The 27,653-nt window shown below is 61.2% G+C and overlaps 2 protein-coding genes across 2 annotated transcripts; one reads left to right on the plus strand and one right to left on the minus strand.

The window, feature by feature from the left end:
- The first annotated feature begins 9,445 nt into the window (after window positions 1-9,445).
- On the plus strand, window positions 9,446-15,840 carry RER1 (retention in endoplasmic reticulum sorting receptor 1). The gene is made up of 6 exons (XM_065891312.1): window positions 9,446-9,526; window positions 10,560-10,664; window positions 12,439-12,538; window positions 13,804-13,882; window positions 15,049-15,184; window positions 15,751-15,840. The coding sequence occupies exons 1-6, from the start codon at window positions 9,446-9,448 to the stop codon at window positions 15,838-15,840; spliced, it is 591 nt and encodes a 196-aa protein (XP_065747384.1).
- Window positions 15,841-18,416: 2,576 nt separating this feature from the next.
- Window positions 18,417-22,919, minus strand: PEX10 (peroxisomal biogenesis factor 10). The gene is made up of 6 exons (XM_065891710.1): window positions 22,808-22,919; window positions 21,779-21,859; window positions 20,982-21,388; window positions 19,571-19,746; window positions 19,349-19,481; window positions 18,417-18,485 (listed from the first exon to the last, which is right to left on the minus strand). Exons 1-6 carry the CDS (start codon window positions 22,917-22,919, stop codon window positions 18,417-18,419), a joined length of 978 nt encoding a protein of 325 aa, XP_065747782.1.
- Between the last annotated feature and the right edge of the window lie 4,734 nt (window positions 22,920-27,653).

A 27,653-nucleotide genomic window follows, 5' to 3' on the forward strand; every position in this document is an offset into this window, starting at 1 on the left:
ATCTTCGCTTCTGCTCTTGTCAACCAGTCCAGTGTCTGTACCTCCAAACCACCCCAAATTTGGTTCTACACCCCATGCAGGCCGCCATCACCTCTCTCCATGACTGAGAGCAAGAGAAACCTTCCAAACACAGGGATCAGGTCACCAACTCCTTCCAGCACTCTCTGTGATGTGCAGGATAAAACTCCAACCCCTCGTAGCTCCAGGGCCTATGCGTGGGACTGCCTGGACCTCCTGCCTTGCCTCCCCTGACCCCTGCTCTGGCCACGCAGGCTTCTTCCTGCCTTGGAGCCCAGCCTCGCCCTTCCGCTGCCTGCAATGCCCTTCCCTGTGGTCTCCATGCGGCGGCCCCTTCCCATCCTTCAGACCTGGCTCACGCGGCATTCTCTGGCCCCTGGCTGCATCTCTGCAGGGCCGGTCAGGCCCACAGGCCGGCGTGCGGGAAGCACAAGGATGATGGATTCTGGGGGCCCGAGAAGGTCTTCCCACGTGCCTCAATCTCTTGGCCTCGTGGCACCTAAACCCCCCCATCAACTCGAGAGTAGCAGCTGCCACGATGATGGGGGGTGGGGCGCAGAGCCCTGCTCGCGAGGAGCAGGGAGGGGTCCTCGCCTGCTTCCCCAGGTTATCGAGGGCACTGGGACCCCACGGGTATCTCCTCTCAAAAAGGCTTCACCAGGCCATTCCCACAGGAGAGAGTGTTGGGTCATGGGGTGTTTCAGGAACCAGACGGGACGGAAAGGTGTTAGCGGGTGGCCCGTAAGCTCTCTGAACCGCATCTTCTCATCAGCGAAAAGGGAATGGTGGCCGACCCTACATCGCAGGGTCAGAAGGGCAGCACCTGGACTGCACCCCGGGCGGCACCGGGAGCAGAGGACGCCCGGCCGGTGGTCCAGTACCTCATAGATGGAGCCATCCGCATGGCGCAGTATCCCGTGGCCCTGGCGCTGGTCCCGGACCCAGTCACCCTCGTACTCATCTCCGTTCCTGAGGGACAAACGCGGAGGCTGCTCTCAGGCTGGGAAGGGCCAGGTGGCTGTGTGACGCACACCGGCTCCTCCGACTGGGGCTCAGCACGCACCCCCGGGACCAAGGCAAAAATAGGCCCAGAACAGATGGCACAAGCTGTGGCCTTGCCAGGGCCCAGCCAGAGGGGCAGGTGGCCTTGGCGCCCAGTGGCGTGCAGTGACGGGAGGCCCCGCTTGCTGGGCCCCAGGTGTGAAGGTTTGGAGAGGAAAACGGGAAGGAAGTGGGGGGGCCTGCAAATCCCAAGGGCAGAATTTTGCACGAAAACTGCCCGGAGTGTGAAAGACGCCCAGCACTGGGCCCGAAGCTGAGAGCCTGCGGGCGTCACCCGACTTGGCCCCGCTCCACCCTCGCACCCACCCAACCTTCTCACCTGGTGTTTCATTGAAAGAGGGGGATGGATGTTCTTTCTACTAAATACACACAGAACCAATGTCAGTAACTGAGGGAGAAATTGCAGGATCATATGAAAAAATCACAGACCATACTTTCAGGGCTGGGTGTTCAATGGGGGTACGGCCCACAGGATGGCGGACTCACCGGAAGACCATCCGCCCTTGGCCGTGCCGCTTGTTGTCGTGAAACGACCCCCAGTACACTTGTCCATCTGCGTCCACCAGGTGCCCCTGTCCTGGAGGCAGGCAGGAGTCGAGGGTCACCTCGTACCTCCGTTGGGGGAGGGGGGTGTCTAGAAGAAGGATGGGGTCGGCAACCCCTGCAGCCGGGCCCCATGGGGGTCCCCCGGCCCCGCAATCCGATCTGGGGCGGCCTGGCAGCCACACGCAGCGGGAGCAGCTCTGAGTCCAGCTCTCAAGGTCCCGAGGGAGGATGGGGGCGCCCCGGGCCCCCAGCAACGGAGACTGAAACGCTCTGCTGTCCAGCTGGGGTGGTGCGGCCGCGCGGTCAAGGCCAGCTCGCAGGTGCGAGTTCACGCTGAGGACCGTCAGTCGTGCAGGGCCTCCACCACCTACTCAAAGGGCCCAAAGCCAGAGGAAGTGCTTGTGAGGACACGGAGTCTCAGGGCCTGGACACTCAGGAAGGGGGGCGTCCTGACCCCTCACGGGAGGCGTCCTGACCCCTCACGGGAGGCCTTGGAGGGGTCAGAGCTGCACCCGCGCCGGGCATGCTGTCGGGGGCTTGGACTGCTCTGCTCGCTCCGGCGACCCCGGGGCTCTGCCTGCTGCTCCCCGGAATGTGGCCTCCTGACTGGCTGGGTCCCACAGGACGTGGAGGAGGTGACCGAGCCGAGGGTCAAGAGGACCCACAGTGCTGGCTGAGCCACTGCGACCCTCAGCGAGTCCAGGAGACCCGCCCGGCCGAGCCCAGGTCAGACTGCTGACACGGGATCGAGGGCGATGGCAGAGCAGGGACCTGAGTCACCAGGTTTGAGGGGCTCGCTGTGAGCCCTGCGCTCCGAACCTCACCGGACCGGGGAGTGCACTCGCGCCCAGGCCCGTCCAGGCCCCAAGTCAGTATCCGGGGAGGGCTGGGGTCCGGGCCCCACAGTGTCCACCCCGAGGCCGATGCCTCACGCCTTCCCGCGGACCCCGGACCTTCTCTCAGGCTGCAGGAGAGCTCCCCTTCGTAACGCGGACCCCGGACCTTCTCTCAGGCTGCAGGAGAGCTCCCCTTCGTAACGTCCGCCGGCTTTGTACTTCATGATGCCGTGTCCTTGGGGTTCTCCCAAAACAAACTGTCCAGTGTAGGTGTTCCCTGGTGTGGACGGGACGTGGGAAGCGGTGTCCAGGGTTAGACTCGTTTCCTGAGTCCAGCGGGGTAACCAGTAGTTCCTGCCTGATCCGTGGGCAGTGGTAGCAGAACACGGTGTCCCTTTATCTGACCGCTCACCCTGAACAAGGGAAATGGGACTCCCTCCCTCCCAGCAGTGTACGTGCAGACTCCATTGCAAGGGGACCCTCTCTGGGGCATCTGTGTGCTGGGGGCAAAGGCCCCGCCAGGCCAGAGTCCATGGTGTGAGGCTTCTCTCCGCTGAGAACCCAACACCCGCTTGCCGGTGGGGGTCTGAGGTTCTGCGGGCAGCAGTGTGGCCACCCTGCCCCAGGCTGGCACGAGGCCATTATGAGACACCTTAGGGAAACCAGGGGTCCCCAGGTTACTGATGGAAGTGCCTTCTGCACCCGGAAGGGAGGGGCCAGCTCACACCAAGGTTGGTTTAGGAGGAAAGCGTCGGGCCAGCTAACCTGTCAGGGCCCAGTGCCGGCAGCCCTCTCCCGTGATCTCTCCGTCTACAAACTCGCCTTTGTAGTAACTCCCGTCTTTAAGCAGAAGTTTGCCCTGACCTGGTAAAAGACGTCGTGCTGTCAGGCAGTGGCTGGGAGTGGCCGCTGGGGCATGCGTGTGGCCGGGCTTGTTTCTCAGGGATGAGCGCGGAGCCGTGAAAGTCTCTGCGTTTGGCTCCATCTCTCGTCCAGCACGTGCTCTCTGCAGGCTCACCCACACACGTCCACCAACAAGAACGTCCGTGAAACATGACCGAGCGTCTTCCTGCTGTTCTGGCCATCGAAAGTGCAAGGACCCCGCCCCCAGACCTCCTCAGAGGGGACTCGACGGCCACTTCGCCTCTGTCAGTGCAGTGGCAGAAGGAGAGAGAGAGAGTCTGTGGTCATAAGGTGACACTGAAGCATACATTTCAAAAGGAGGAACCACTCTGTCCAGGCCAGGAAGAGAACCAGAGATTTCAGCACAAAAGTGAGAAACATCCGTGGGGCAAAAACGTTACAAGAAAAGTCAATAAAAGTCAAAAGGTTCAAAATATAGAAAATCCTGGCAGCCAACAGATATAAAAATAGCTCATGAGAAAATACTGAAAGATCAATCCTCCAGTAGAAAATCAGGCAGAGGATGTGAGCAGACAGAACACCAAACAGGCACAAAACCATGTGTGCAAACTTTGGAAAGTTCAGGCCTGCCTCTGGGGGGGACTCCAGGGGACTTTCACTTGATACTTGCTCTCGTCTGCTGCTTAGATTTTCTACAAAAGCAGGCAGTCTCTTTATCATCAGACAAAAAAGAAAAGCAGATTTCATCAGCACCAGGGGAGCTGTCCAGGCCTCCAGCGCTGCAGGATGGCCCCTCACGGGCACTAGTGAGTGCTGAGGGCCCGGTGTGGCCAGCACCTGTGTGGCCCCCAGATCGGCAGGGACACGGGCCATCAGCGGCATGGCTGCAGGAAGAGGCCACAGCCCATCCTTACCATGTTTCCTGCTTCATCTCCATTCTCCTTCATATCAAAAGAAAGAATTCGGGTAAACGTAGACTCCGTAACCTGAACGTTGAAAGGAGGGTGCACAGGTTAGCAAGAGACACAGGTGACCTGGCTGATGACCAGCAAGCACTGAGGTGCGGGCCGTCCCGGGGGCTTCTCCAGGTGTCTGTGGCTTCACCCCCAGTGAACTCCCCTGCCCACTGCTCCCCAAAGGCTCAGTTTGGGTCACGACTCTCCCTGTTCATCTGTTTATGCACCAGACTCGCTGAGCACCTACTCTGTGCAGAGAGGCCCCGGGGGAGGCAGGCTAGGAGTGAGCGCAGGGTCCTTGAAAGGAGCGTGCGGGTCGGTGGGAGGGTGGATGTGTGTGCGCGGGGGTGGGGAGCCTTCCTGAGAGGGGACATTTGAACTGAGCCGAATTAGCTGGGGGTAAGTGAGGGCACAAGGGGAAGAGCCGTCCCGGTCATCTCTCTGCAGGGACCTCATCCCCCCAGCGGCCTCCTGTGCCCTCCAGACAAAATCCACACTTGCATCCAAGGAGGGCCTGCCCATCGTCACTTCTTGCCACTCAGCTGCTGGGTGCACCATCCCCCAACTCCAGTAGTTCCTGGAGAGGGCAGGGCCCCCCTTCCCACCAGCCCCCCTATTTCAAGGCCAACTTGGGCATTTCTAGGGAAGCTTGGGGTTGCCAGACTCTGGTATCCGCCATAAACGAGGCTCGGGTTCTACCTGAAGTTAAGAGATGTGGACTCGGATCTCTACGGCCCCGTTTTATTCATTCTATGAACAGGTTCTATCAAACCTCCTCTGACCGCGCGTCGGGGACGTTGGGAGGCGCGGTCAGATGAGGCGACCCCTGCCAGGACGCAGGGACACCCAGGGTCGACTCGGTTCCTGCCGGCTGGGTCTCCAAGACACGGCCGGTTCTGCTACTCTGGGCCCGGGACCCCGCCCATCCCGCGGGCACCGGGACACGCGAACGCGCGTCCCTCCCAAATTGGGGGCGACAAGGCTGCCGGGGGTTGCGGGCTGGGCTCGGGGGAGGCGCGCGTGGGGAGCCCCGCTGGGCTTGGGGGCTGCGGGTTCTGGACTTCCTGAAGTGAAAGTGCGTGTGCGGGGACACGCAGCGAGCGCCCGGACCTGCCCGCCTCCCTCCCATCTGGACCGAGGCCCAGTAGGGCGCAGTCGGCTGTTACCGTCCCGCAGTGGCCGAGCCGGCGGGTCTCGGCGCGCTTGGCGGGAGCTCGCGCACCCATCACGGGCGGACGCCATCTTACCTCTAGAGTTTCCCTTAGCAACCTCATAGCACTCCTCCATTGGCTCGTTGGTCGCGAGGGGGCGTGGCCTCGGGCTCAGTCTCTGGGCGTTACCAATCTCTGGAGCGGAGCTCTCTGGGCCCGGAGCCAGAGGACGCGACTGCGCTTGCGCAACGCGGCGAATTTCCGCCGCTTACGTCCCTTCCGCCGACGCGACCGCCCCGCCAACGGCCTGGGCGCCCGCACCGGAAGCGGAAATGGTTGGAGGCTCTCGGCCCCGCCCCGGAGGCCATCTTGAAGGCCCGGGAGGCGGTGCCGCTCAGGACGGAGCGGAAGTGCTCGGCTGCGTCTTCCCGGACCGAGCGAAGCGCCGGCCAGGCAGCCACTCGCGTCCTCCTTCCCGCGGCCCTCGGGAGACCGCGCTCGGCCGCAGTGGACCGCGAGGTGCCGGCGGGTGGGGTGGGGCGGGGCGGGGGCGGGGCGGGGGCCGGGGTCTTGGGGGCCGCGCGCGGGGCCGGGGCCGAACGGGGCCCCTGGGGTCGCCGCGATGACCGGCTCCCGCCCCCCGCTGGCGCGTCCTGGAAGGGGCCCGTGGGGCCTCGGTGCCCTCGCCGACCCAGGGCGGCCTGCGGGATTTGGGTAGGAAGCGTCGCGGTGGACTTGGGTGTCTTGAGGTCAGGTCCCGGCCATTCTGCGAACCGAGAATTCCGAGCGCTCGGGCCGAGCCGCCCGACGGCGCCCCGCGTGCTGGGCCCAGAGCTTCCTCCGGAAACTTGCCCTGGGCCTCTGGGCTTGGGAGCGTCCCGGGGCGCCTGCTGCTCGGTCGGGTGGGTCTCACTTTAGGGGATGTGTAAGGCGGACCCCCCGAGGCCCCCGGTTGTGGTGGTGCAGGTACGGTGTGGTCAGGGCCCGGTGGAGACGGGAAGGTGGTCACGCCCAGGGGAGGGAGCAGCCGGCGGCGGGGCTTGGCCGAGCGCTCGAGAGGATGGGGTCTGGAAGGGCATTTCAGCGGAGGGAACAGCATCAGACGGCAAAAGTGTGGAAAATTACCACGCTGGGGACCCAGGAGGAATGGGGAGGGGGATGAACGGAGAGGCAGTGGGAGCCAAATTGTGGGTGACCCGTGCGCCAGGCGGGACTGTCCTCTGTGTAACGGGGGCCATCTGAGGAGGGAGGTCCACTCCACAGACAAGTGCAGTGATGACTCTGGAACTCTGTACGCAAATCTCCAGACGTGATACTCCTGGTCTCTGCTTGGAATGGTTTTGTCTTACTTTTGCCTGTGTTTTCTTGAGGCTGAGCCTGAAGCAGTGACATCCAACAGAGAACGTACCCACTGCGAGCTCTGTGCCGGGCCCTGTGGGCCGTGGGACTGGCAGTGGACAGACAAGGCTCCCCCTCAAGAAGCTTGCGTTGTAGTAGGAGGCAATAGAGAGAGAAAGCGGAAAGCAATCAGAAACGATTCCCACACAGAATAAAACAGGGTGACAGGATGGGAGGGACCGGCACCTGTTGGACAGTCACAGGGGGCCTCTCTCGAGGTGGCGGCCTTGGAACAGCAGAGGGGAGAGGACCGCAGACACCCAGCCGTGTGAGGGTTGCCCCGATCGGGAACAGGTGTGACTCGTGTCTGAGGGAGACCCACTCGCTCCCTCCCTCCCTCGGTCGCCCTACGGGCCGGGCCTGCTGCTGATGCTAACACGGCTGGCCGCTCACTCCCACAGAGGCCCGGGAGGGGCCTACGGTGCTTTACAAATCGGAGTGGGGCCGGCCGAGGTGGCCTGCGGGTCACGCCAGAGACGGGCCGTTTGACTCCAAAGTTCACGTTCTAAACGTCGCTGTACGCAAGCTCAGCCCTGGTGTGGAGCCGTGCGTTACCGCGTATGTCGTTTGCCAGGTGATCTGAAATTGGCTGTTTTGTTTTGGGAAGATTTTGCACACGCTCGGTTGAAAGAATGAGACTTAGAAGCAGTCATTTCTACTTACGGCACGTACTTTAAAGGAATACCCAGGTTTTTCTGATGTTCACCTTAATGCCTCAGCTCAAGTAGAAGCGTTTTAAAGGTAAACACTTTGGTCATAAAAACGTAAAATAAGGGGTAATTTGTATGGAACCGAAGGATAAATGATGTTACTGATGTAGCTTTGTGCTGGCCTGGCTTTGGCCTAAAGAGGGTGGCTGGCTGTCCTAGGTAACATGTTCCAATGTAGCCCCTTTTAAAAAATGGAATTTTTCCCAGTTGAACGTAAAGACAAACCTTCTCAAAAGACAGGACTAGGAGTTTGCCTGTTCAGTTCAGCCTCGGCTCCCCTGAGAGCAAAGGGCATTTCTCAGTCTCCTCCGTGGTACTCCTGGCACTCCTGCACCCGCTGGCCTAGCTGGCCGCCTCCACACGGTGGCTCCAGGAAATGGTGTCATTGAATGACAGACTTTCAGCACAGATGTGATGACGTGTGTGGTGGGACTGCTCAGGTTATTTTAATACCTGAGTTGTACAGTTGACCCTTGAATAACACAGGTTTGGACTGCATGGGTCCACTCACGTGTAGATTGTTTTCACGAGAAAAGTACTGCGGTACCGCACAGTCCGTGGTTGGCTGAACTACGGATCCAGAGGCCGACTGTAAAGTTATACTCGGCTTGTCGACTGCTGGGGGCCGGCGCCCCTAACTCTGCATTCTTCGAGGGTCAGCTGTAACGGGCACGTTGTTCCACTTGGGACCCGGGATCGCATCGTGAGCCTGCGGACGTGCTCAGTGCACGTGGCGAGGACGTGTCGGCGGGCGTGGGTTCAGGCCCCAGCCCCGCTGTGCGCAGGCCGGGCGTTGGGGCAGCTCGGGCCGTCAGGAGCCGTGGTTTTCTGTCTGAATGGGAAGGGCCGTTGTGCCAGCAGGTGCCATCTCCCCAGTGAGGAAACTGAGCCCGCACAGCCATGCCACTCAGGGGCCCTGGAAACAGACTCCGAGCTGGAGTCCACTTCTGGTCCCCAGCCCTGCCGTGGTGCCAGATCGGGAAGGAGCTGCCCGCAAGTTTGCGGGCAGGGAGAGCTTTGCCCCGGCGTCTTCACCAGCTTCAGGCTGGCAGGGCCCTCCATCCTCTGCATCCTCTGGTCCCGAGGTTCAGGCGGGGGTGTGTTGGGCTGCAGGAGCTGACGTCAGAGCTACTCTTAACTTTGAGAAGTGGCTGAAGCTATTTGGGGCTTGATCCTCTGTTGTGGAATAGGGGTGACGATGCCCTTGGCTTCCCTTAGTGACCTGGGTTCTCACAGGCTAGATGCGCATGGAATCGCAGGGCATGTTGAAATGGTCAGGAGCAGATAGGATTACCTCCACGCACAGATAAGGAACTGGGACGCAGACGGATGATCACCTGAGGATCCTGGTCATGGAGTGGGGATCGGGTCTGGGAGGACCTGGAGGTGCACAGCTGGCACCGTGGGCAGTGGCCTGGACAGAGGCCAGGGCGGGGCCTAGAGAAGTGGGGGCACCGAGGGGAGCCTGAGGAGTGGCAGGAGGAGGTGCTGGAGGCCGGCGAGCCCCGGGGAGGCTTGGGCGCGGTGGCCCGTGCTGTGGACCGGCCCCGGGAGGTGGACACAGAAATGGGGCCAGAGGACTTGGCCGTCAGCGAGGGCGGCTCCTGGGGACCTGCCGGAGGAGAGTGAGCCAGGTGACATTAGCAGGAACGAAAGTCCACCCGGTGCTGCTGCTTTGCATGTCACATGCCTTCCTGGCTGTCCACCAAAGCGTGTCGCTGGCTGGTTTCTTTTTTCTGGGTGACTGGTGGTAAAGACACACAGAAGGAAGCCACGGCGTGGATGAAACAGTGAATGCTGAGGAAACCTGCTTGACGGTGTTGATGAAGATAGGGCAAAATGATCCAGTCCTCGAGTACTTTTTACTTAATTTAAAAGTATGTTGTATTTTTCTTGTATACAGCATGTCAGAAGGTGACAGTGTGGGAGATTCCGTCCACGGGAAACCTTCTGTGGTGTACAGATTCTTCACAAGACTTGGACAGGTTGGTTTTCAGGTCACTGAGTGCGGAAACATTTAAATGAGACTTGACCCTGGGACGTTTCCCTGGGGCGTAAGTGTGCTGGCAGACCCCGCAGGGTGGGCGGCCCCTCCCTGGGTCTCTCGTTCACCCTCTTCACCCTCTCAGAAGCTTTTCCCATTGCCGTGAGGGTGCTGGGTCTCCTGAGGTTCAGGCCATGTACTTGTCTTCTGTGTTTTTTTCCAACAACCATTCTTAGCTCCTGGGCGGGATGGACCTGGCGGCCCCTGCTCTGCCCTTGCTGTACCCTCGTCCGGACACCCATGTCTTCGGCCCCTCTGGCCCTGGCCCAGGCTTGCGCTCCGTGGCGGGAATACCCCTTGGGGCTGCAGCGAGGCCTATGAGTTCTGGAGGAAGGAGTCTAACTCAGCGAAGAATCGCACAGTTTGGTTCAAAACTAAAACTGTAATTGATTTTTTAAATTAAAAACTAGCATCTGGAGAAGTTCCTAATTATTGAAGCAGGTGCTGGCACGTGGAGGCTCATTCTCACGAATGGTTGAAATTTTTCATCATTAAAGTCTCAAAGTTAAATTTAGACTACACACGTGTATATTAATTACACACACACATACACGTGTACGTAGGCACACGTGTGCACACATGTGAATCTAAGGATTAAGGCAGTCAGCTCTGCGGCTCCTGGGCGGGCTGGGACCGGCTCCGGGGGAGGCGGGCTTTGGGACGGGACCTCGGGTGGAGTCCCACATGCAGGGTGGTGACATTCTCCTTTCTCTGTCCCATCCTCTCTGGGGTTTAAGTTCAGTCTCCCCACGATGGCCCCTTGGGCCGATGCTGTAGGACTACTTGCTGCAAGAGGTGGTTCTGTAGTATTTTTGCTTAAGGGGTGGACTTGCCTCAGGAAACACTGCAAATGTTGGATTAATTGTAGTCACCGCTTAGTGCCATTGACTTAAAATCTGAGGCAGATGCTGGCGAGAAGTGCGCCCTGCAGAAGGAACTGCAGGGTCTCTGTAACGTGGGCACTCTCTTTCCAGATCTATCAGTCCTGGCTCGACAAGTCTACGCCATACACGGCTGTGCGATGGGTGGTGACGCTGGGCCTGAGCTTCGTCTACATGATCCGAGTTTACCTGCTGCAGGTCGGTGGGGGGTGGCGGTGACTGCACTGTGGTGTTGGCTGGGGTGTTGTTTTTCCTTCTGTCTCTGGATTAGGTGGGTTTATGGTGAAGGAAAGGGTCTCTAAAGATAATTTTACAGCTAAGCACCAAGTATAAGAAAGACTTCAGTGACTGTCTTTAAATGTTTTCATCCCGTTCTAAGTTCCTTGTGTTCTGTTGCTGGACTTCCCAGGACAGTCTTGGTGTCAGCCGGGCCTGGTGAGGTGACAGCGCTCGCCAGTGTCCTGGTCTGCACAGGGGACCCTCTGGCGCTCCTGGACCCTGCCTCGGGCGGGACTTACGGGGGCTGGGGACTCTAGGGACAAAATCACCCGCACTGGCCACCCCATTCCCTGGGTGCCGTGAGCTGTGCTGGTGTCCGAGGAGGGCCGGGTGGGGTGACCGAGGGCGGCACGGCTCCTCCAGGCGACGGACGCCCTCTCCGCACCGTTGGTGAGTGCCGGGCTCCTGGACGGGAGGGCTCTGTAGACCCTGAGAGGAGGGCAGCTCATGCTCCCTTGTGTCCAGAGGAAGGAGGCTGAGGCTTTTTCTCCCCCTCCTTGAAAGCAAACACCCTCCTTCCAGGTATTTCCCAAGGTTTAGGAGTGTGTGCGCAGATGGGTACTTCACCTACTGGGTGCTGTGCTGCGTCCAGTGCTCTGGGGAATTCTCACCTAAGCTGGGCATAGAGACCTGACCTTGGATGGTATTGTGTCTGCGTTCCTACAAGGAAGCCTAGCCCTGGCTCGGCGCGAAGGCGGTGGGGCCCCGGTCCAGCCCTGCAGCAGGGTGCGGTCTGTATTGGGTGTCTATAACTGATGTTCAGTTTGCTGTGATCGGGTCTAGATTTTTTGAAGAACCTGGACCTTGGTCCATTCTCAGTGGAATGGATGACCTAGAAACCTTGACTTGGGGGATTTGGGCGGGGGCGGGTGCATCTCGTACGGGTTGGTTCTCCTGTGCTCCGAGCTGAGTCTCTACCCGACTTGGCGTCCCTTCAGATTCAGCCTGCCACGAGGAGCTGTGTGTTAACTCCTCCCTGTGCAGAGTTAACTCAGCTGTTAACTCTGCACGTTTAGGTCTTTGTTGTTTGACTTGAAAACGTTTCGAGGTGGAAAGGGCTCATCTCGTTTGTGTGGAAATGTTCAGGCTTTTACAGTTGCTCCTGCAGTGCAGCTGTGGTTCTGATCGGATGAAGTCTGTCCTCTAAGAGCGAGTCATGTGGCACGTGTGCCCCTTTCTCTGTGCCGCCTGAGGGGGGTTTGGCTCCACGACACTTTGCTGACTTGTGCTTGGTTTACTGATTTTCCGGCTCTGGGTTTCTTCTGGGCAAACGTTATGAACATTCCTGGCACAGTGTGCGGTGGTGTGAACCGCCCGCCGGAAGGAGCCCGAGCCCCAGTGTCTCAGGCTGGTCCGGAGCCTGCGTCTGGGTCAGGCGCCGCTGGCCGAGGGCAGGGCTTGTGACGCGGGTGTGCAGGTCGGGTGTGAGGCTTTGTGAAGCACCCCCGTTTCTGCTGCCTTCCGGGGGGCTGGTGGCTTTACGTTCTGGGTGCACCTAACTGGACCCTTGAAAACGTTTGCCGTGTGGACCTTGGCTTATCCACTCTCAAGGCCCACGGCGCAGTTTAAGATAAACTGTCAGCACGGTTGCTCACTGCACTTCGGTCACTTGTTATGACTCCATGTCCTGGTTCAGTCCAGACAGGGAATGGGTTCAGGGTGGCCTCACTGACCGTTTCTCCTTCTCTTCCAGGGTTGGTACATCGTGACCTACGCCTTGGGAATCTACCATCTAAATCTCTTCATAGCTTTCCTTTCTCCAAAAGTGGATCCTTCCTTAATGGAAGATTCAGGTAGAGTAGAGACTGTCCACTTTGCTCTGTTTGGGGAGAGTTGTGGGCTTTCTGTACTTCCCAGGATTGCTCCATTTTCTCTGGAAACATTTGAAATCTAAATTTTGGGGACTGTTCTCTGGGTGCTTAAAATGTACCTGCAAGTTCAGTGATCCTGGCAAGTTTGTGGAACGACTTGCTAAGCCCTCGTGACAGTCACAGGAGGCAGGCGCTCCTGTCACCCCCGTGTGGCAGAGGGGGAAAGTGAGCCGTCAGGCTGTGGAACCTGCTGAGGTCCCACGGTGTGGGGAGCCAGGGCCTGCTTCCTGGGTAGCTGGCCCGTCCACGTCCCCTCCACGCTTGCCTGTTAGGTCCCTTTCTCACAAAAGCAAGCTTCCACGGCGGCTCCACATGGCTGACTGAGGCCACTGGCCCCCCCAGTGTCCCCTGAGGACGATGGGTTGAAAGGTTCGTGGCTCTGGCTGCTCCTGGCGTACCTGGGCCAGGTGGGGGCCTTGGCACACACCTGCTGGGCCAGCTGGGGGCGGGGATGGCTCACGACCGGATGCTGAGGCCTCCATTCCGGCACGTCGCAGCCACTGTTGGGAAAACCCGACGCAGCTCCTGTGGAGCCCATGGAGTCAGAGGCACAGTCGTTAACGGCAGAGGCACACTTTACGCAGCCTGTTCACGTCACGATCGGAGCCTGTGTATTTTTTTCTGTGGAGTATTTGATGAAAATAGCAAAGGAAACAACCCTTTCATTTGGTGCTGCATTGGGGGGATTAGGAAACAAGAGGCCCTTTCAGTAGGCCTCAGTTTCTCCATCTGTTAACTGGGGAGGGCACCTTCCCACGTGGGGTGGGAGGCGGCTTGGGGGCCTCAGCCCGAGGCCCGGCTCGCGGCTCACTGCAGAGGGTGGCCGTCCTGAGCCCAGCGCCCCTGAGAGTGGATGCACAGCTCCCGCCTGTGTGCTCTCGTGGGCTGTTGACTTTCATCCTCCCTGTACCTCGTGTTGTATAGTTGACACGTTCCTGAAAATCAGCGTGTGGTTGAATTTTTATGTGATCACTTAAACTGGTCTTAAAAAGAAATTCTAATACAGATTTTCTAAAGCAGTGAATCGGTTTCTAAATCAACATTTTATGTCCGGTTAAAGGATGTAAATCTGTTTGTCACGTATCAGGCCTGCTGGTTCACAAGCTCTAGGGAACCTTAAAAGGGCAGCTGTGGAAACGACAAGGTACACTGTGTGCCTCACCTCTGGGTGACATTCTGCCTTTCAGATGATGGCCCCTCGTTACCAACCAAACAGAATGAGGAGTTCCGGCCCTTCATTCGAAGGCTCCCAGAGTTTAAGTTTTGGTGAGTCACTTCCTAACGGTGGTTGCGAAGGACGCTCGTCCCCACGCATGGCCGTGAGACGGGGGCAGGCGCTTCGGTCCCAGCGAGCCAGCAGCTTAGACTCCTTGGAGAAACGCCAGTTCTGTTGTGTTTCCTCGTTTTGAACGTTGACTCACCCAGAACGTGAAGCGTGCCCGCTGGGCGTGGAGGGGGGTAACGGGGCCTTGTAGTGCCCACCCCCCTCCCAAGGTAACACTGCTGCACCTCGATGCCGCAGAAAAGAGGCTGCTTCTGGGGAGGCGGGTCCCGGGTATGTGGCACACTTGGCCTCGGGGGGACGCTGCTTTGCGCACGGCGCCCCCCCGGTGGCCCGAAGGGAGCCCAGCTCTCTCCCCACTCGGTCCTCAGGGTGGCCTGGGCGTCCCCAGGCCTCCTGGAGGCGGTCACGTGTGTGTGATGCTGTGACAAGTACGAATGTGACAGGAGGATGGAGGTGACCCCCTAGTGTGTGTGTGTTGCGGGAGGGGCTGGTCTGTGAACGTGTCTGTCCTGTGTTGTCACAAAAGTGAAGGCAAAGAGCTGCTGCCCTTCAGCCTGTCCTCCTGGTGCAGGGGTGGCCGTGCAGGTGCTCGGTGAGTCCCTGTGGGATGAGTGTAATCGCTGGGCCCGGGGCTGCCGGGGGAGGGTGGGCAGCGGGCAAGGCCGGGTCCTGCCCGCCTTCTGAGGTGGCCTTTGTTCTCTAGGAAAGGGAGACCAAGGGGGATTTTAAGGAGGGCTGTGACCCTGATGGGTTGGGCCCTAAGCCGGAGGGAGGGTGGCCCTGAGGCCTGACTCCACCTGCTTCTCCTGGGGACACTGCTCGGCCACTGGGGGATGGCCTGCTGGGCGTGTGTGGGACTCAAGCCTTGAGGCTCGGGACTGGATTTCTAGACGTGGGCCCCAGCAGCACATGGGGGGCATCTGCATCCCCCAGCTGCTGGCCTGGGCAGTGCCGGGGCCCCCACTGCTGTTTTACACTTCTGTAATTTCAGAAAACTTCGAGTGTCCAAGGGACTAAGAACGCTGTGTCCGTGGTCCCACGTAGTACGTCAGACACGCCACACGCAGCGCCCACCCCGCTCCGCAAGTGGAGACCCACACCCTCCTCGGGGCCTCCGTCTAGCACTGACCTTCTCTCCTTCCGGTAGGCACGCAGCGACCAAGGGCATCCTGGTGGCGATGGTCTGCACCTTCTTTGAGGCGTTCAACGTCCCGGTGTTCTGGCCCATCCTGGTCATGTACTTCATCATGCTTTTCTGTATCACGATGAAGAGGCAAATAAAGGTAAAAACCCAGATGATTCTGCACCGTGAGACAGTGCCACCCAGTACTGGTAGCTTTGGGAGAGCCGGCTCGGGCCCGAGACACGGGAGGGCCGTGTGGACCCTGCTCTCCCTGCAGGTCTGATGGGTGTGGTGCCCGCTCCCCGCCAGTACAGCACAGCCAGTTAACACCCTCAGGTCTGGCACATCATACTGTGGGACAGTCAGGGCCCAGGACCTCCTGGATGGTGTGTTCTGCCAACATCACCCTAGAATGGGCCTTGCCAGACAGGGTGGTGCGGCTTCATCCTGGCCTCCACACCCCCCCAACCACCTGGGCCCGGGTGCCACCTATCCCACGTCCCCAGCTCAGTAGCGCTAGCCCGTCTGGCACACAGGGCGTCATGAAGCCCATCCCACACCCTCAGGGTTTCCAGCAGCTCGGCCGGCTCCGCTGGGCAGTGGGGGGACGGGGGCGTCTGCCGGAGCTCTGGCTCCACGCCCGGTATGTGGAGAAGCTGGGGCTCAGAGTTGGAGGGAAGGTGGGTCACGGGGAAGCCGTGCTGAGACGCGTCTGCCTGTCCCCAGCACATGATCAAGTACCGGTACATCCCGTTCACGCACGGCAAGAGGACGTACAAGGGGAAGGAGGACGTGGGCAAGACGTTCGCCAGCTAGACGCGGCCGCCCTCCGCGGGCCCTGGACGGCCGCAAGTTGCTGTGACGCCGTCTTCTTTCCTCACATAAAGTAGTTGATTACAAGGGAGTTATTTTCTTTTTAAAAAGGAGCTTCAATTATTTGTAACCGAAATATCAGGTTCTTGAAGAAACTGGCATTTAAACCGAATCGCGTTGATTTATTTTCCAGTGCCGGTCAGGCGTCCAGATGCTGGCCTTGCAGAGGGCAGGCCGGGTGGACAGCCGTGTGGGCTGGGGGGCGGGGGCGGGGGGCCGGGCCCGCGGAAGGAGCCAGGACGCCAGCTGCTGCCTCCCAGGACGCTCACCGTGGCCCCGGAGGACGCTCGCCTGTCCGTCCGGCGCGTGGAGGAGATTCTGCAGCAACTCTGGGCTCTAATGCCGGTTTCCGAATTTCATCTCGCTAGAGATGTGTTGAGTTGGCCTCTATCATGATGACTCAAAACTTCGTTCTTAACTACCATGATTGCTTCTGAGGGCCTGGAATTATAAATATATATATTTTAATTGTTTGAGATTATTTTGACACATTTCTTTGATACGTGAAGGGTTGTTTTAACTTAAACGTGTTCTCATGCAGCAGCCCCTTTTCAGAAACACCTGGCAGGAGCAGCCAGTTCTGTGGCTTTTAACACATGGCTTCCCACTTTCTACAGGGAAACAGCTCTGACCTGCATGTCAACTTTTTTGATGTGATAAAAACCAATACTCGTAAACATTTTACCGAGTGACTTTTTAATTCCAACTTCATTAAAGACAACGTCGCTGCTCTCCTGTAGTCTTCATCTAACCCGCTACGCCTCTGGCACTGTGAGGGCCTGGCGGGGGAGTGCGGCCTCCCTGGAGGGCGGGCCGTGCTGCTGAGGCCGCGGCCCAGACACCGGGGGTCTGTTCCCACTCCCTGCTGCAAGCGCCGTTTCCATCTGTCTGCGGGTTTCAGACTTCGAGTGTTTACCGCCTGGCTTTTCTTTTGCCAGGTTTTGCATAGCTGAAATTGAACTCCTCTTGCTTTTAAGAGGCCGTATGAAGACCATTTGTGTACCCGATCCTGAATTTTAACTTCATGTGTAAATGATGTCCAAATCGGTACTTTTATTACCACATTGTGGCACCTGAGGTGTTCAAACTCTAGACTTTTTTTTGTTTTGTTTTTCATACTGTTTTCCTGGTAAATGCACAGGGAAATACGGGAAATTGCAGGCACTTGGTGAGTGTAAGTAAGGGGTTTTGGGAACCGTGGAGCCTCCCCTGGGGCTCCTGCCTGTCCGGAGCAGGGCCCACGGTCACGGCCTGCCTCTGGGGCTGACCTCTGCTCACCGAGGAGTCGCTGTTCCTGCATCACCGCTCCCACAGAGTCACATGGAGGGAGAAGCAGCCTGCAGGGGCCCCTTCCACACGGGCTTCCGTTCATCTCACGGCGCTAACACACCAGCACTTCTGTGGAATTGCTGTTGTAAGGATGCCTACGGCAAAGTCCTGTCTCTGCACAGCTTAGGTAGATGTAAAAACCTGAAAATAACAAAAAAGGTGGCAGGAAGTGTGTTGGACACAGCAGTGAGCCGGTGTAGGCGAGCTGGCCCACCACCAGCTTTGGAGACGGGTGGCCTCAGTGGGTCAGGCTGGCTGGGGCCCGCCAGGCGCTCCAAGCAGGAGGAGACGGCTCGTGTTCAGAGGCCAGGACACACACTTCCATTTTATTTTTAAAATTTATTTTATTATTTTTGGCTGCATTGGGTTGGGTCTTTGTTGCTGAGTGCGGGCTTTCTCTAGCTGCGGGGAGCAGGGATTGCTCTTCGGTGCGGTGCGCGGGCTTCTCATTGCAGTGGCTTCTCTTGTTGCGGAGCACGGGCTCTAGGCGCGCAGGCTCAGTAGTGGTGGCTCGCGGGCTCTAGAGCGCAGGCTCAGTAGTTGTGGCGCACAGGCTTGGTTGCTTCGCGGCATGTGGGATCTTCCCGGACCAGGGCTTGAACCCATGTGCCCTGCATTGGCAGGCGGATTCTTAATCACTGCGCCACCAGGGAAGCCCTCCATTTTCTAAAACGGGAAACAAACTTGACATTTATTCGAAGGCATCTGCCAAATGTGTTAGGGGGCAATCACAGCTCCTTTCTGGGAAGGGCTGTGCCCCCTCGCCCCAAAAGCCAGCTCCAGTGACGAGGGTTAAGGTTTGTGGGTCGTTTGGGCTGGAAGACTGACCACGCTGGGAAGGCAGGCTGCTGGTTCCCGGCCCTTGTTCAGTCCTGGCCCGTCTGGCCCTGCCCTCACTGTGTGCCTGGTATTGGATATAAACGACGGGTTTGGGGAAGGGAGGGAAGTTCTCTTTAAGTGCTGAGCTGTCTGGCTGGCAGCCCTGCAGGCCCTGCCCAACCTGCCCTGAAGCCATTTCACGGCCAGGTCCAGGTCCAGCGCCTGTCCTCCCCGGCGGCTGGCACGATATCTTATGTGAAAAAGAATAAAAGACTTGAGAGTTTCATGATTTCTGTGCAAGTACAGTCAACTTTGAGAATAAACTTCCTCCTGACATCAGGAAAGACTCCTGGGTTCCTCCCTCCGTCGGGTCAGCGGTAGTGCCGCAGGTAGACCAGCTTCTGGGGGAGGAACTTCTCCCTGCAGAGGGGACACTCCATCTGTGGGGGGAGGAGGAAGGTCAGGGGTTGTGACCCCTACAACCCCGGGGGTCCCTCCCCGACTGGCATCTCCAGTAAAACACGGATGTACGTGTATCTCCATTAGGACAGAAAAACATTTTTTTGAGATGATGCAGGCAGTCGGGGAGCAGAGCAGGGACGGTGACCAGCGAGGAGATGGCCAGGCCACGGGTAACTTGGGACAAGGGAGGGCGCTTGGCCGCGGAACGACCGTGGCTGACCTGAACCTCTCGGAGTTTCTGGGTGTGAGCTCACGGGTCCCCTGTCCCCACCCTCAGGGCCGGGTCCCTCCTGGCCCGGGAAGGTCAGCCCCTTGCCTGCCAGGCACGCTTGTGCCCCGGGGCCTCGCAGAGCGGCCTGGACCCCACGGAGGAGGCTGCAGCCGCCGCGCCCTGCAGGCCCTGAGGAAGGCTCCTTGGGCAGCGTGTGGACAGGACATCCCAGTAACGAGGCGGCTTGACCTCAGGCCCCGAGGAGAGACGGGGCGGAGGTACACGGGGGCCCGGGACCGGCCCCTCCCTGAAGCCAGTGCAGGAGTAAGGTGGCAGAGCTCCCTGCTCTGGCCTCCTGGACCCCACACCCTGAGATCTCAGGGCCGAGCAGACGGCTCTCGCTCCGAGGGTTCCCAGGTGGGTGGCTGGGGCCTTCCTTTTGGGAGCAGAGCTGTCACAGCAGGCTTCCGGCCACCACAGCTCCCTGCCTCCATCCCAGCCAGGGGCTTTTAAAAACAGCCAGCCCCCCCCCCCCCCCCCCCCCCCCCACTGAACAAGCGTGGCTGTGGAGGCAGGCAGCGGGCCCAGTGCAGCGGGGGTAGCCTGGGGGCCTACGCTCAGGACGCTCACCTTGGTGTCGGCCCAGTGGGTGATGCAGCCCCAGCAAAACAGGTGGCCGCAGGGCGTGGCCGTCGAGTACTTGCGCTCCTCCAGGCACAGGGTGCACAGCGAGGTTCTGGAAACTGCTCTCTCTGTGTAGCTCCTGGCAGGAGAGGGGGGACGATGGGACAGAACTGAGCCTGAGTTCCGTGTGGCGCTGGGTAGCCCCCGCCCCGGCACAGCCCTGCGCACCTGCGGTGGGACAGGCCACGCTGCGGCCTCCACTCCCTCTGGGCGCGCTGCCTCTGCCGGAAGCCGTAGAGCTGCAGGCCCGCGGCCAGTGCCAGGTGCAGCAGGGACACGAGCCCCAGCAGCCTGTAGCTGGCACGGGCCCGAGGGTCCTCTGCGAGCGGATGGCGGACACGGAGCTGTCAGGGACCCGGGGAGGGGGGGACAGTCACATGATCCGTTGGCGTGAGGCACTGAGTGGCCCAGGGGCCAGGCCTCCCCTGTGGGACGAAGCCAAGGCCTGCCCTCTGGCTGCGGGATGGGGCAGCAGCGCCTGGCAGGCTCTGCGCTGGGTGACAGCTGGGGGGCACAGCTGGACAGCTCAGGGCATCACCCCCGGCGGGAGCCCAGCATTGAGCGAGGATGGCCACGGACCTCGAAGCCTGCAGTCACTAGGCTGCAGGCAAGGTGTCGCGGGGAGAGGGGGGACGACCAGGCCCCCAAGAACTGGGAAGCCTGAGCAGCGGCGCCCAGTGGGATGGGAGGGACGCCAAGCGTGGCAGACCTGCTACTCAGCCCCGTGAGAGGAACAGAAGCTCCCGCTTCTAGCAAGGCACCAGCCTACCCGGGTGATGTTCCGCAGCTGGGACTCCCGGCCACGTCCCCCAAGGGAAAGCTGCTTGCCCCCGGCTTCTGTCTCCTTCCCCCCGGGGAATGGGGACAGTCAGGTCAGCCAGGCTGGCCAGAGCCTGGAGCCCGAGGGGCAGGGCCCTGGTTGCCTGTGTAGGAAGAGCCCCGTGGCAGCCCCCAATGCCCTGACTGGGTCGAGCCCGTGTTTCCAGGCCCCTCTGTGGCAGCAGCTTAACAAACACCCTACCTAACAGGTAGAGCAAACGCGGTGAGGACTGGGGCTGGGCTCAGGAGAGGGGGTGCACGTGCCGGGACAGCACTGCCAAGGGAGCCTGGAGACCTCCGGGGAGGCAGGGGGCCCGAGGGAAGGCCTCCGGGTGAACCTGGGAGCAAGGGCATCAGCTGAGACTCAGGACGGTCAGAGTGCCTGCGGTGGGCGGAGCCCAGGGGAGGCTAGCGGGCATGCTGGCGGCAACAGGGTCGCTGTAGGGTCACCATCAGGGTGTCCCTACACCTGACCCTCTTGTCAGGGTGGCCTGGAAGGGTGGGCACGGGGCCCAGGAGCCAGGGCCCCAGGCCTGCGCTCAGGGTACAGAGCGGGGCGGCCACATGTGCTGGCGGCAGGAAGACAGACTCGCCCTACCCTCAGAGTTTACGGAAACCAGACTTGCGCAGGTCTTTCAGCAAAACGGGACCTGACAAGACTCACGTTTCCAGTGGAGGATTTCAGCTCTGGCCCCGTGACTGTGCTCGGGGACGGAGGTCCCCTGCAGAAGAGCGGGCCCAGGGGGCACCTGTGACTTACGTAGGTGATGCCTGTGAACCTCTTGGCCAGGTGGTAGAAGGCGCCATGGATGTAGAACCAGGCGACGTGGAGACGCTGGAGGCACCCGAGACCCTGCCTGAACACCAACACAGCCCGCAGGAGCGTCCCCTGCTGCTGCTCCGTCAAGGCGGCCGTGCACCGGCGCATCCAGCGTCTTGTCCCCGACTGGCCACGGGCACCGGGGGCCAGGCTGCCCCGTGAGGGCCAGGCGCCGTCACCATCGGCCTGCAGCTCGTGCTCCAGGTGGAGCAGGGCCTTGTCCAGCAGGTAGGGCAGGACGGTGTGCAGCGCCACCAGTATCCCGCGGCGCAACCTCGAGGGCACTCGGCCCTGGGTCGAGTCCACCTGCAGGATGCTGACGTACTCCTCCCCGAGGGTCTGGTAGCCTGTGGGGAGAGGGACCGGTGAGAGAGACAGGCAGGGACCTGCCAGCGACTTCCGTACTGGGTCCCTACAATCCTCATAGCCCAGGCCCCGTGACCGGGCTCAGCGCTGGGACCCCTCTAGGGCCACGGGTTCAGCCACGGAGAAACGGTCCCAGACAGATGTGACAGGGGTACTGCAGAGCTTCCAGAGGCCCCAGCCTGGGCTCAGGGCCTGGCCTCCCACCTAGGGAAAGGGTTCGGGGTTCTCTCCTTTCCTGAGGCTGCATGCGGCCCAGCTCCGGGGGCACTGAGAAGCACCTCCAGAAACTTCTCACTCTGCTGACAGCCCCTCTCCTGTCCTCTGGGCTCGGCGTGTGTTGTGGGCCTTGAGATCCTGCCAGGGGCTGCTACCTGCCAGTGTAGTGAGGCCAAAGTAGGCGACATCCGACACCAGCTCAATCTCTCTCCTCCACTCCAGCCACTTCTTCGCACCTGAGAGGAGGAACCACGTCATTTCCGAGGGGTTGGGGCGAGGGTGGTGCAGCGTAAGGATTAGGAACAAGCCTCCTTCCTGCTGCCAAGGCCCAGCCCCGTCACCCTTCCACATGGCTGATACTGTCCTAAACCACACTCTGTTCTCTCCCTGGCCTCCTGTGCTGTCCACTCTGCTCCATCTATACCTGCCTCGCCTGGGCCACCGAGTATCCTGAGAACTTACCAACCTGTAGCCACCTCCCCGTCCAGGACCCGCCTGGGCAACTGCTCTAGAGCCCAGAAGGGCCACAAGGACAGTGTAGTACAGTGACCAGGAGCTCAAGCCGAGACCACCCATCCAGCATCAAATCCCAGCTCCCCACACTGCTGGTTGTGACCTCAGGAAGTTACAAGATCTTTCTGGAATCCCCGCTTCCCTGTCTCTAAGGAGGGGACTAGCAACAGGTCCCACTCACAGAGATGTGTCGAGAATAAAATGAGTTAACGTTCTGAAGCACGGAGAACAGTGTCTGGCAGAGTAAGTGAATGTGTTAGCAAAACGAATACACGGGCCATTTGTTCTGATCCTGTCGTGTCCCTCTCCTGCTCAAAACCTGCCCATGGCTACCCACCCGAGTGTACGGCCCAGCCTCGCTTCGGCTACTCCGAAGAGGAGCCCGCTGTCGTCTGGAATCCACCCCACGCTCTTGCCCCTCCACTGGGCTCCGACGCCGCTGCTCCACGGGAGACTCCCCGTGTCCCCAGAGCCGTGGACTCTTCCACGCCTGGTGCCCGGCCCCCACCCCCGCCCCCGGCAGCAGGGGGCAAAGCCCGGGGCGCTCGCTCCTTCCTTCGCCTCAGGTCTTGGGGGGGCGAGCAGGGCCTGGCCGAGCCTGCGGGGGGATGACCGGAGGGCCTGAGGCTCGTCGGCCCGCTTCGCGCCCCCACGGCCCCGCGGGGGCTCACCCGCGAGGCTGTGCAGGGTGCCGCCCGCCGCGCTCCGCAGCCCGCCGCGGTAGTAGTCGTCCTTCTGAGCCGCGCGGACTACCTCCGGGGGGCTGGCGGCCGCGGGGGCCATGGCCTAGGGTTGCGATTTCCCCGCGGAGACCGGGGAGATCGCGGTGACCGGGGAGATCGTGATGACCTGGGGCTGCGGTAAAGCGGATAGCCACGCCCACGCGGCGGCGCCTCCTGATGGCGCTGGGCTCGGCGTGCGGTGCAGACCTTGTGCGTCACGGCGCGCGCGCGTTCCGGGGCGGGGCCTGCTGCGGGGCGGGGCCTGCTGCGGGGCGGGGCCTGCTGCGGGGCGGGGCCTGCTGCGGGGCGGGGCCTGCTGCGGGGCGGGGCCTGCTGCGGGGCGGGGGCTGACGGGGGCCAGCGCGTGGTAGGGCCGTGGGTTCCGTGCGCGGTCCGTACGGGGCGAACACGGCCCGGATGAGGAGCGGGCGCAGGGCGGGAGGGGGCGGGTGCGCGGGGTGGGGGGTTGAGCGGCGCAGGGTGGCGAGCGGCCTCGGAGACAGCCCCCAGGTACTGCGAGAGGCATCGGAGCTAGAGGGGGCGTGCCGACGCCCGGTGGGGAGGCACTTGCCCGCCCCCTGGGGCCGGAAGTAAGGAAGGCGCTCGTCTCCCTCCCTGCAGTACCCTCTGCGGGGCGCTGGCACCTCGTGTGTTCTCATCCCCGCGACCCCCACTGCGGGCCCAGGAAAGGTGCTCTGCGGCCTGGAGCGGAGCAGGGAGCTCTGATTCTTGAACCGCGGTGTTTCTACTGGCGGCTGCCCAGGCCCCACAAGTGCAGACCCCTGACCCCTCCCAGCTGCTCTCAGAGAGGGGACCGAAGAGGGCCTGGGGAACTTGGAAGGCCATGCACCTGAGGGGACGGAGCTAGGAGAGCCCGGCGCCCAGACACAGGCCACGGCTGGACTTGAGCTGCAGCCCAGGGCCGGGGGAGGGGCCTGGGGGGAGAGCAGTGGGAGGAGGCAGTGGGGGTGCCCTGAGGGCTGTGGGTCTGGAGCAGGTCATGGCATCTGTATCTGTGCCCCAGTGGAGGGGGTGCAGGGATACCCCAGACAGACCAGAGGGCCCTGTCCTGTGGGCACTAAGGGGAGCTGTGGGCCCAGCAGGAGAGAAAGAAGGCAAGTGGGCTGAGGGGGCGGGGGAGCCACGGGGCCCTCCTGACTTCGGCCGGGAGGGCGTGGGTTGAGACAGGCTGTAGCTCTTGGCCTCACTTCTCCCATACCTGGGCGTCAGCTGTGGGTACGTGCACAGGCTGGCACAGCTCAGCGACACAGAACCAGGCCTTGGGGACAGGCTCAGAGCTCGTTGGGCCTCCACCAGCGGCAGGCAGGCACCTTTTAGAGGGAAGGGGCAGGACCTGCGTGGTCCCGCAGTGCCTCCTGCTACCGAAGCCCCCGTGTCGCTTTGGAGCGGTGCCCCTGTCTGTGTACCCAGTTTCCTAGTCGCAGAGGCCACCTGTTGCTTTGGTTTGCAGCCAGGGGTGTGCCCTCGGGCGGGGGCCAGGTGGAGACCCTGAGGCCTCACAAGTTTCTGCCTAACTAACAGGCTGGCCCCTGAGACCCCCTGGCCTATGGGCTTGCACAGATGGACGCAGTGTCCACCGGCACCAAGTCAGATCTGGAAGAGGTCTTGTCCCCTTCCTCAGGGTCACCGGCTGGCTCCTTAGGGAAGCCTGAGGGGTGGGGCCTGCCCAGGGCACCTCCCCCACTGGCTGGTCCCGGCTCCCTGCCCAGAACTGCACCTTCCCAGTCTTCTAACCAGCACAGCCGTACTGGGCAGGGCAAGGCCAGAAGCAGTGTTACCGAGCGTCTGTTCTTGGGGATGTGCGGCCTGGGGTCCAGCTGGGTTCAGATCTCCCCGGTGTCCTCACTTGCCTCGGGGCTGGTTGGTCGGGGTTGCCGCTGGTGCCCCAGGGCCCCTACTGTGACTTGAGTTTGGGGTCAGAGCCCAGAATGGCCAGCAGATGGTGCTGTGGGCCCATCTGCTCCACCACGTTGCGGGTAGAATTATGGATTGGGGAGTGAATTTCACGCCAAAGAGCGAATCTGGATCAGAACCAAAGGAGAACAGAGTGATGACTCGCCGGGTGCAGAGATGGCCACACGGCCAGGGAGGGAGACGAGGTGGTTTCAGAGGGAAGGCGGGTGGGAGGGACAGACAGGAGTCCCTGCCTCATCAAGTCAGCTCTCCGGGTCCCCTGGCGGCCAGGCGAGCCCGAGCCCTGTGTGCTGCCCGCTGTGTTCTGGGGCTCTGGGATTCGGGATGGGCTGGAGGGACGAGGGCTCTTGCTGGAGGCCTCACCGTGTGACTTCTGTCCTGGCTCCTGGGACAGGAAGGGGAAGAGCCGTGTGGACTTCGGGGAAGCGGCCACCCGCGCCGGGCAGAGGTATCTGACTGGGGTCCAGCCCCAGCGTGGGGCCCTGATGTCCACTGCTGTGTACAAACCGAGCGTGCTGAGCCAGGAACCTGCTGTGACCTCGGCTGTGTGACCTCATCCACTGGTACCTCTCACACGCACTGTCTGACCTCCGGGCCTCAGTTTTCTGGTCTCCGGAACGGAGATGCCGATATTAAGCGTATACTCTGCGCGCACCAGCAGGCGCAGGCTGAGTCTAAGCTCGCTGCTCACCGCACAACAGGCCAATAATAGAGAGGTGAGTTGTTGGGACAAGGCGTAATGACTTTACTTGGAAAGCCAGCAGACCAAGAAGATGGTGGGCCCGTGCTCCAAAGGACCATTGTGCCTGAGTTAGAATTCAGGCTCCTTTTGTGCTAAAAGGGGAGGGAATAAAGTCAAACATTTCCTGGTTCCCGTCAGCCTCCGGAGGGGGTGTGTGAATTTCTTCCTCCCTGCAGTCATTCACACGTGGGCCTGGTCAGGATGTTTCCCGTGAGCTAAACAAAGGTATTTTAGCTTAATGCTCACTCCCTGGGAAGCAGGGTTCACAGAGATGGGCCGTTATGTAGACTTTACACTTGCAGGCAGCATCCCTGTGGTGATTAGCTTACGGTAGAATACAAGTGTTCTTCTCGATGACATCACCACCAAACTCATTCACTCCCTCCCACTGTCAGATCGGTCCCTCCTCTGGGACGTTCATTGAGCCCGGCCTGGAGGGTGGGCATGGCCCTGCTGCTCCCCTCACTCTCCCAGCCCCGCCACTCATCTCCCACCCTCCCACAGCCCCACCCAGCTGACTGGTGGGCAAGCCAGTGGCCAGCTGGTCTGTGTCCCTTTCCGGGGAGGCCGGCTTCACCCAACACGGGCTTCTTGCTTGGGTGGCTGCTGTGCCGTCGAGCCTGGCTCAGGAACACCTGTCGGAAGAAGGAAGGAGGGGCAAGGTGGGTCAGCTCGAGGGCCCTGATTCTAGCCAAGGCAGTCTCACTGTGTGACCCCTCCTGCCCAATCCCAGGGCTCAGGGTCATCCGAGGCCGGCCGGACACCGGGCTGGGTGCACCCCTGCCCTGGGACTGTGGGGTGGGGTGCTCCCAGGCAGAGCCTTTGCTGGACCTCGTGTATCCCCATCCTATAAGGAGGAGCGGGTGTTTCTCACTGTTGGAGAATGGCAGAGGGGCCACTGAGGCTGAGATGCCCACCCGGTGGTGGGGGTGGAGAGACACGGGTTGCTGGGCACCAGCCTTGCTACGGGCCTGCGTCCATGACTGGGCAGGCGCCTTCGGGGTGTGGAGCAGAGGTGGGTGCTGCTGCCCTCCGTGGGGCATAGGGGGTGGGCAGCTGCAGTTCCAGCCCCAGGCCTGGGGCCGGACTGGCCTGTTTCTCCCCTTCCCTGCAGCCAGCGCCTGGGCGGGTGGAGAGACTGGGGAAGAGCCCGCTGCTCCCCACTGACCTTTAGGGCGCAGCACTCCCTCGGGACAAACCTGGAGAACAGGCTCCTCCAGCTGGCGGTGGTCGCCGGCTGGGCGGTCTGGGAACACACCTCACCCCAGCAGGCAGCCGTGGAGCTGGCCCGGAGGTGCGTGGGGCGGGGGTGCAGTAGGCACAGGGTGGGCTCGGGCTGCCTGGGGTGGGAGGTGTTGTGGGCATAGGTGGGCGGCCCCCCAGAACCGAGCTGGGACTCCCACCAGCCCCTTGGGCAGAGGTCTCCCCCAGTGCAGGGGTGGGAAGGCCCTGCTGTGGGACCCGGAGCAGTGCCCTGCCAGGGGCTTGTTAGGTGGGGCAGGACAGGGGCTCCCTGGGGCTTGGGCTGGTCTTGGAAGTAATGTCAAGCAATTTCAGGACACAGGGGCTGGCCAGGGCCTCTGCCGGTGGTGGCCAGGGCCTGTTGTCCCTGTGCTGGCCTGGGACAGGCAGGCACGATTCCTGGCCGAGCGGTGTGCTGGGACTCCAGGGCGGTGGGCCACTGTCAGAGCTTCAAGGGGGCAGGACAGGAATCTGGAGCCTGAGGGGACAAAGAGGGAAGGGCCAACATCCATGTGGCAGAGCTAAGAGTCAGAGCTCGGAGAGGCCCTGCCTGGTCCAAAGCAGGCGCGGGGTGAATCCCAGGTCTGTCTGGTCCCACGTCTGGATCCCAACGTCTTTGCATGATGCCAGGGTGGGTGGGGGTGGCGTGAGTGCAATCATCATCTGGGGCTGAGCTGGTTGGTAACTGAGGCCTGGACACTAAGGGCCCAAGGAAGAGGTGATCTGGGAGGACTTCCTGGAGGAGGCGGCTTTGCACTGACAGGAGAGGGAGGGCTCTGTCCAGACCAGAGGCCATCCTCCCCACCTCCCCTGGGGCTGGAGGGAGGGGGGCGAAGCCAGGACCCTGTGGGGTGGGGCACCCAGAAGAGTGAGGAT

This window comes from Phocoena phocoena, chromosome 1 (assembly GCF_963924675.1).
Source record: "Phocoena phocoena chromosome 1, mPhoPho1.1, whole genome shotgun sequence".
In the NCBI taxonomy this organism is placed as follows: Eukaryota; Metazoa; Chordata; class Mammalia; order Artiodactyla; family Phocoenidae; genus Phocoena; species Phocoena phocoena.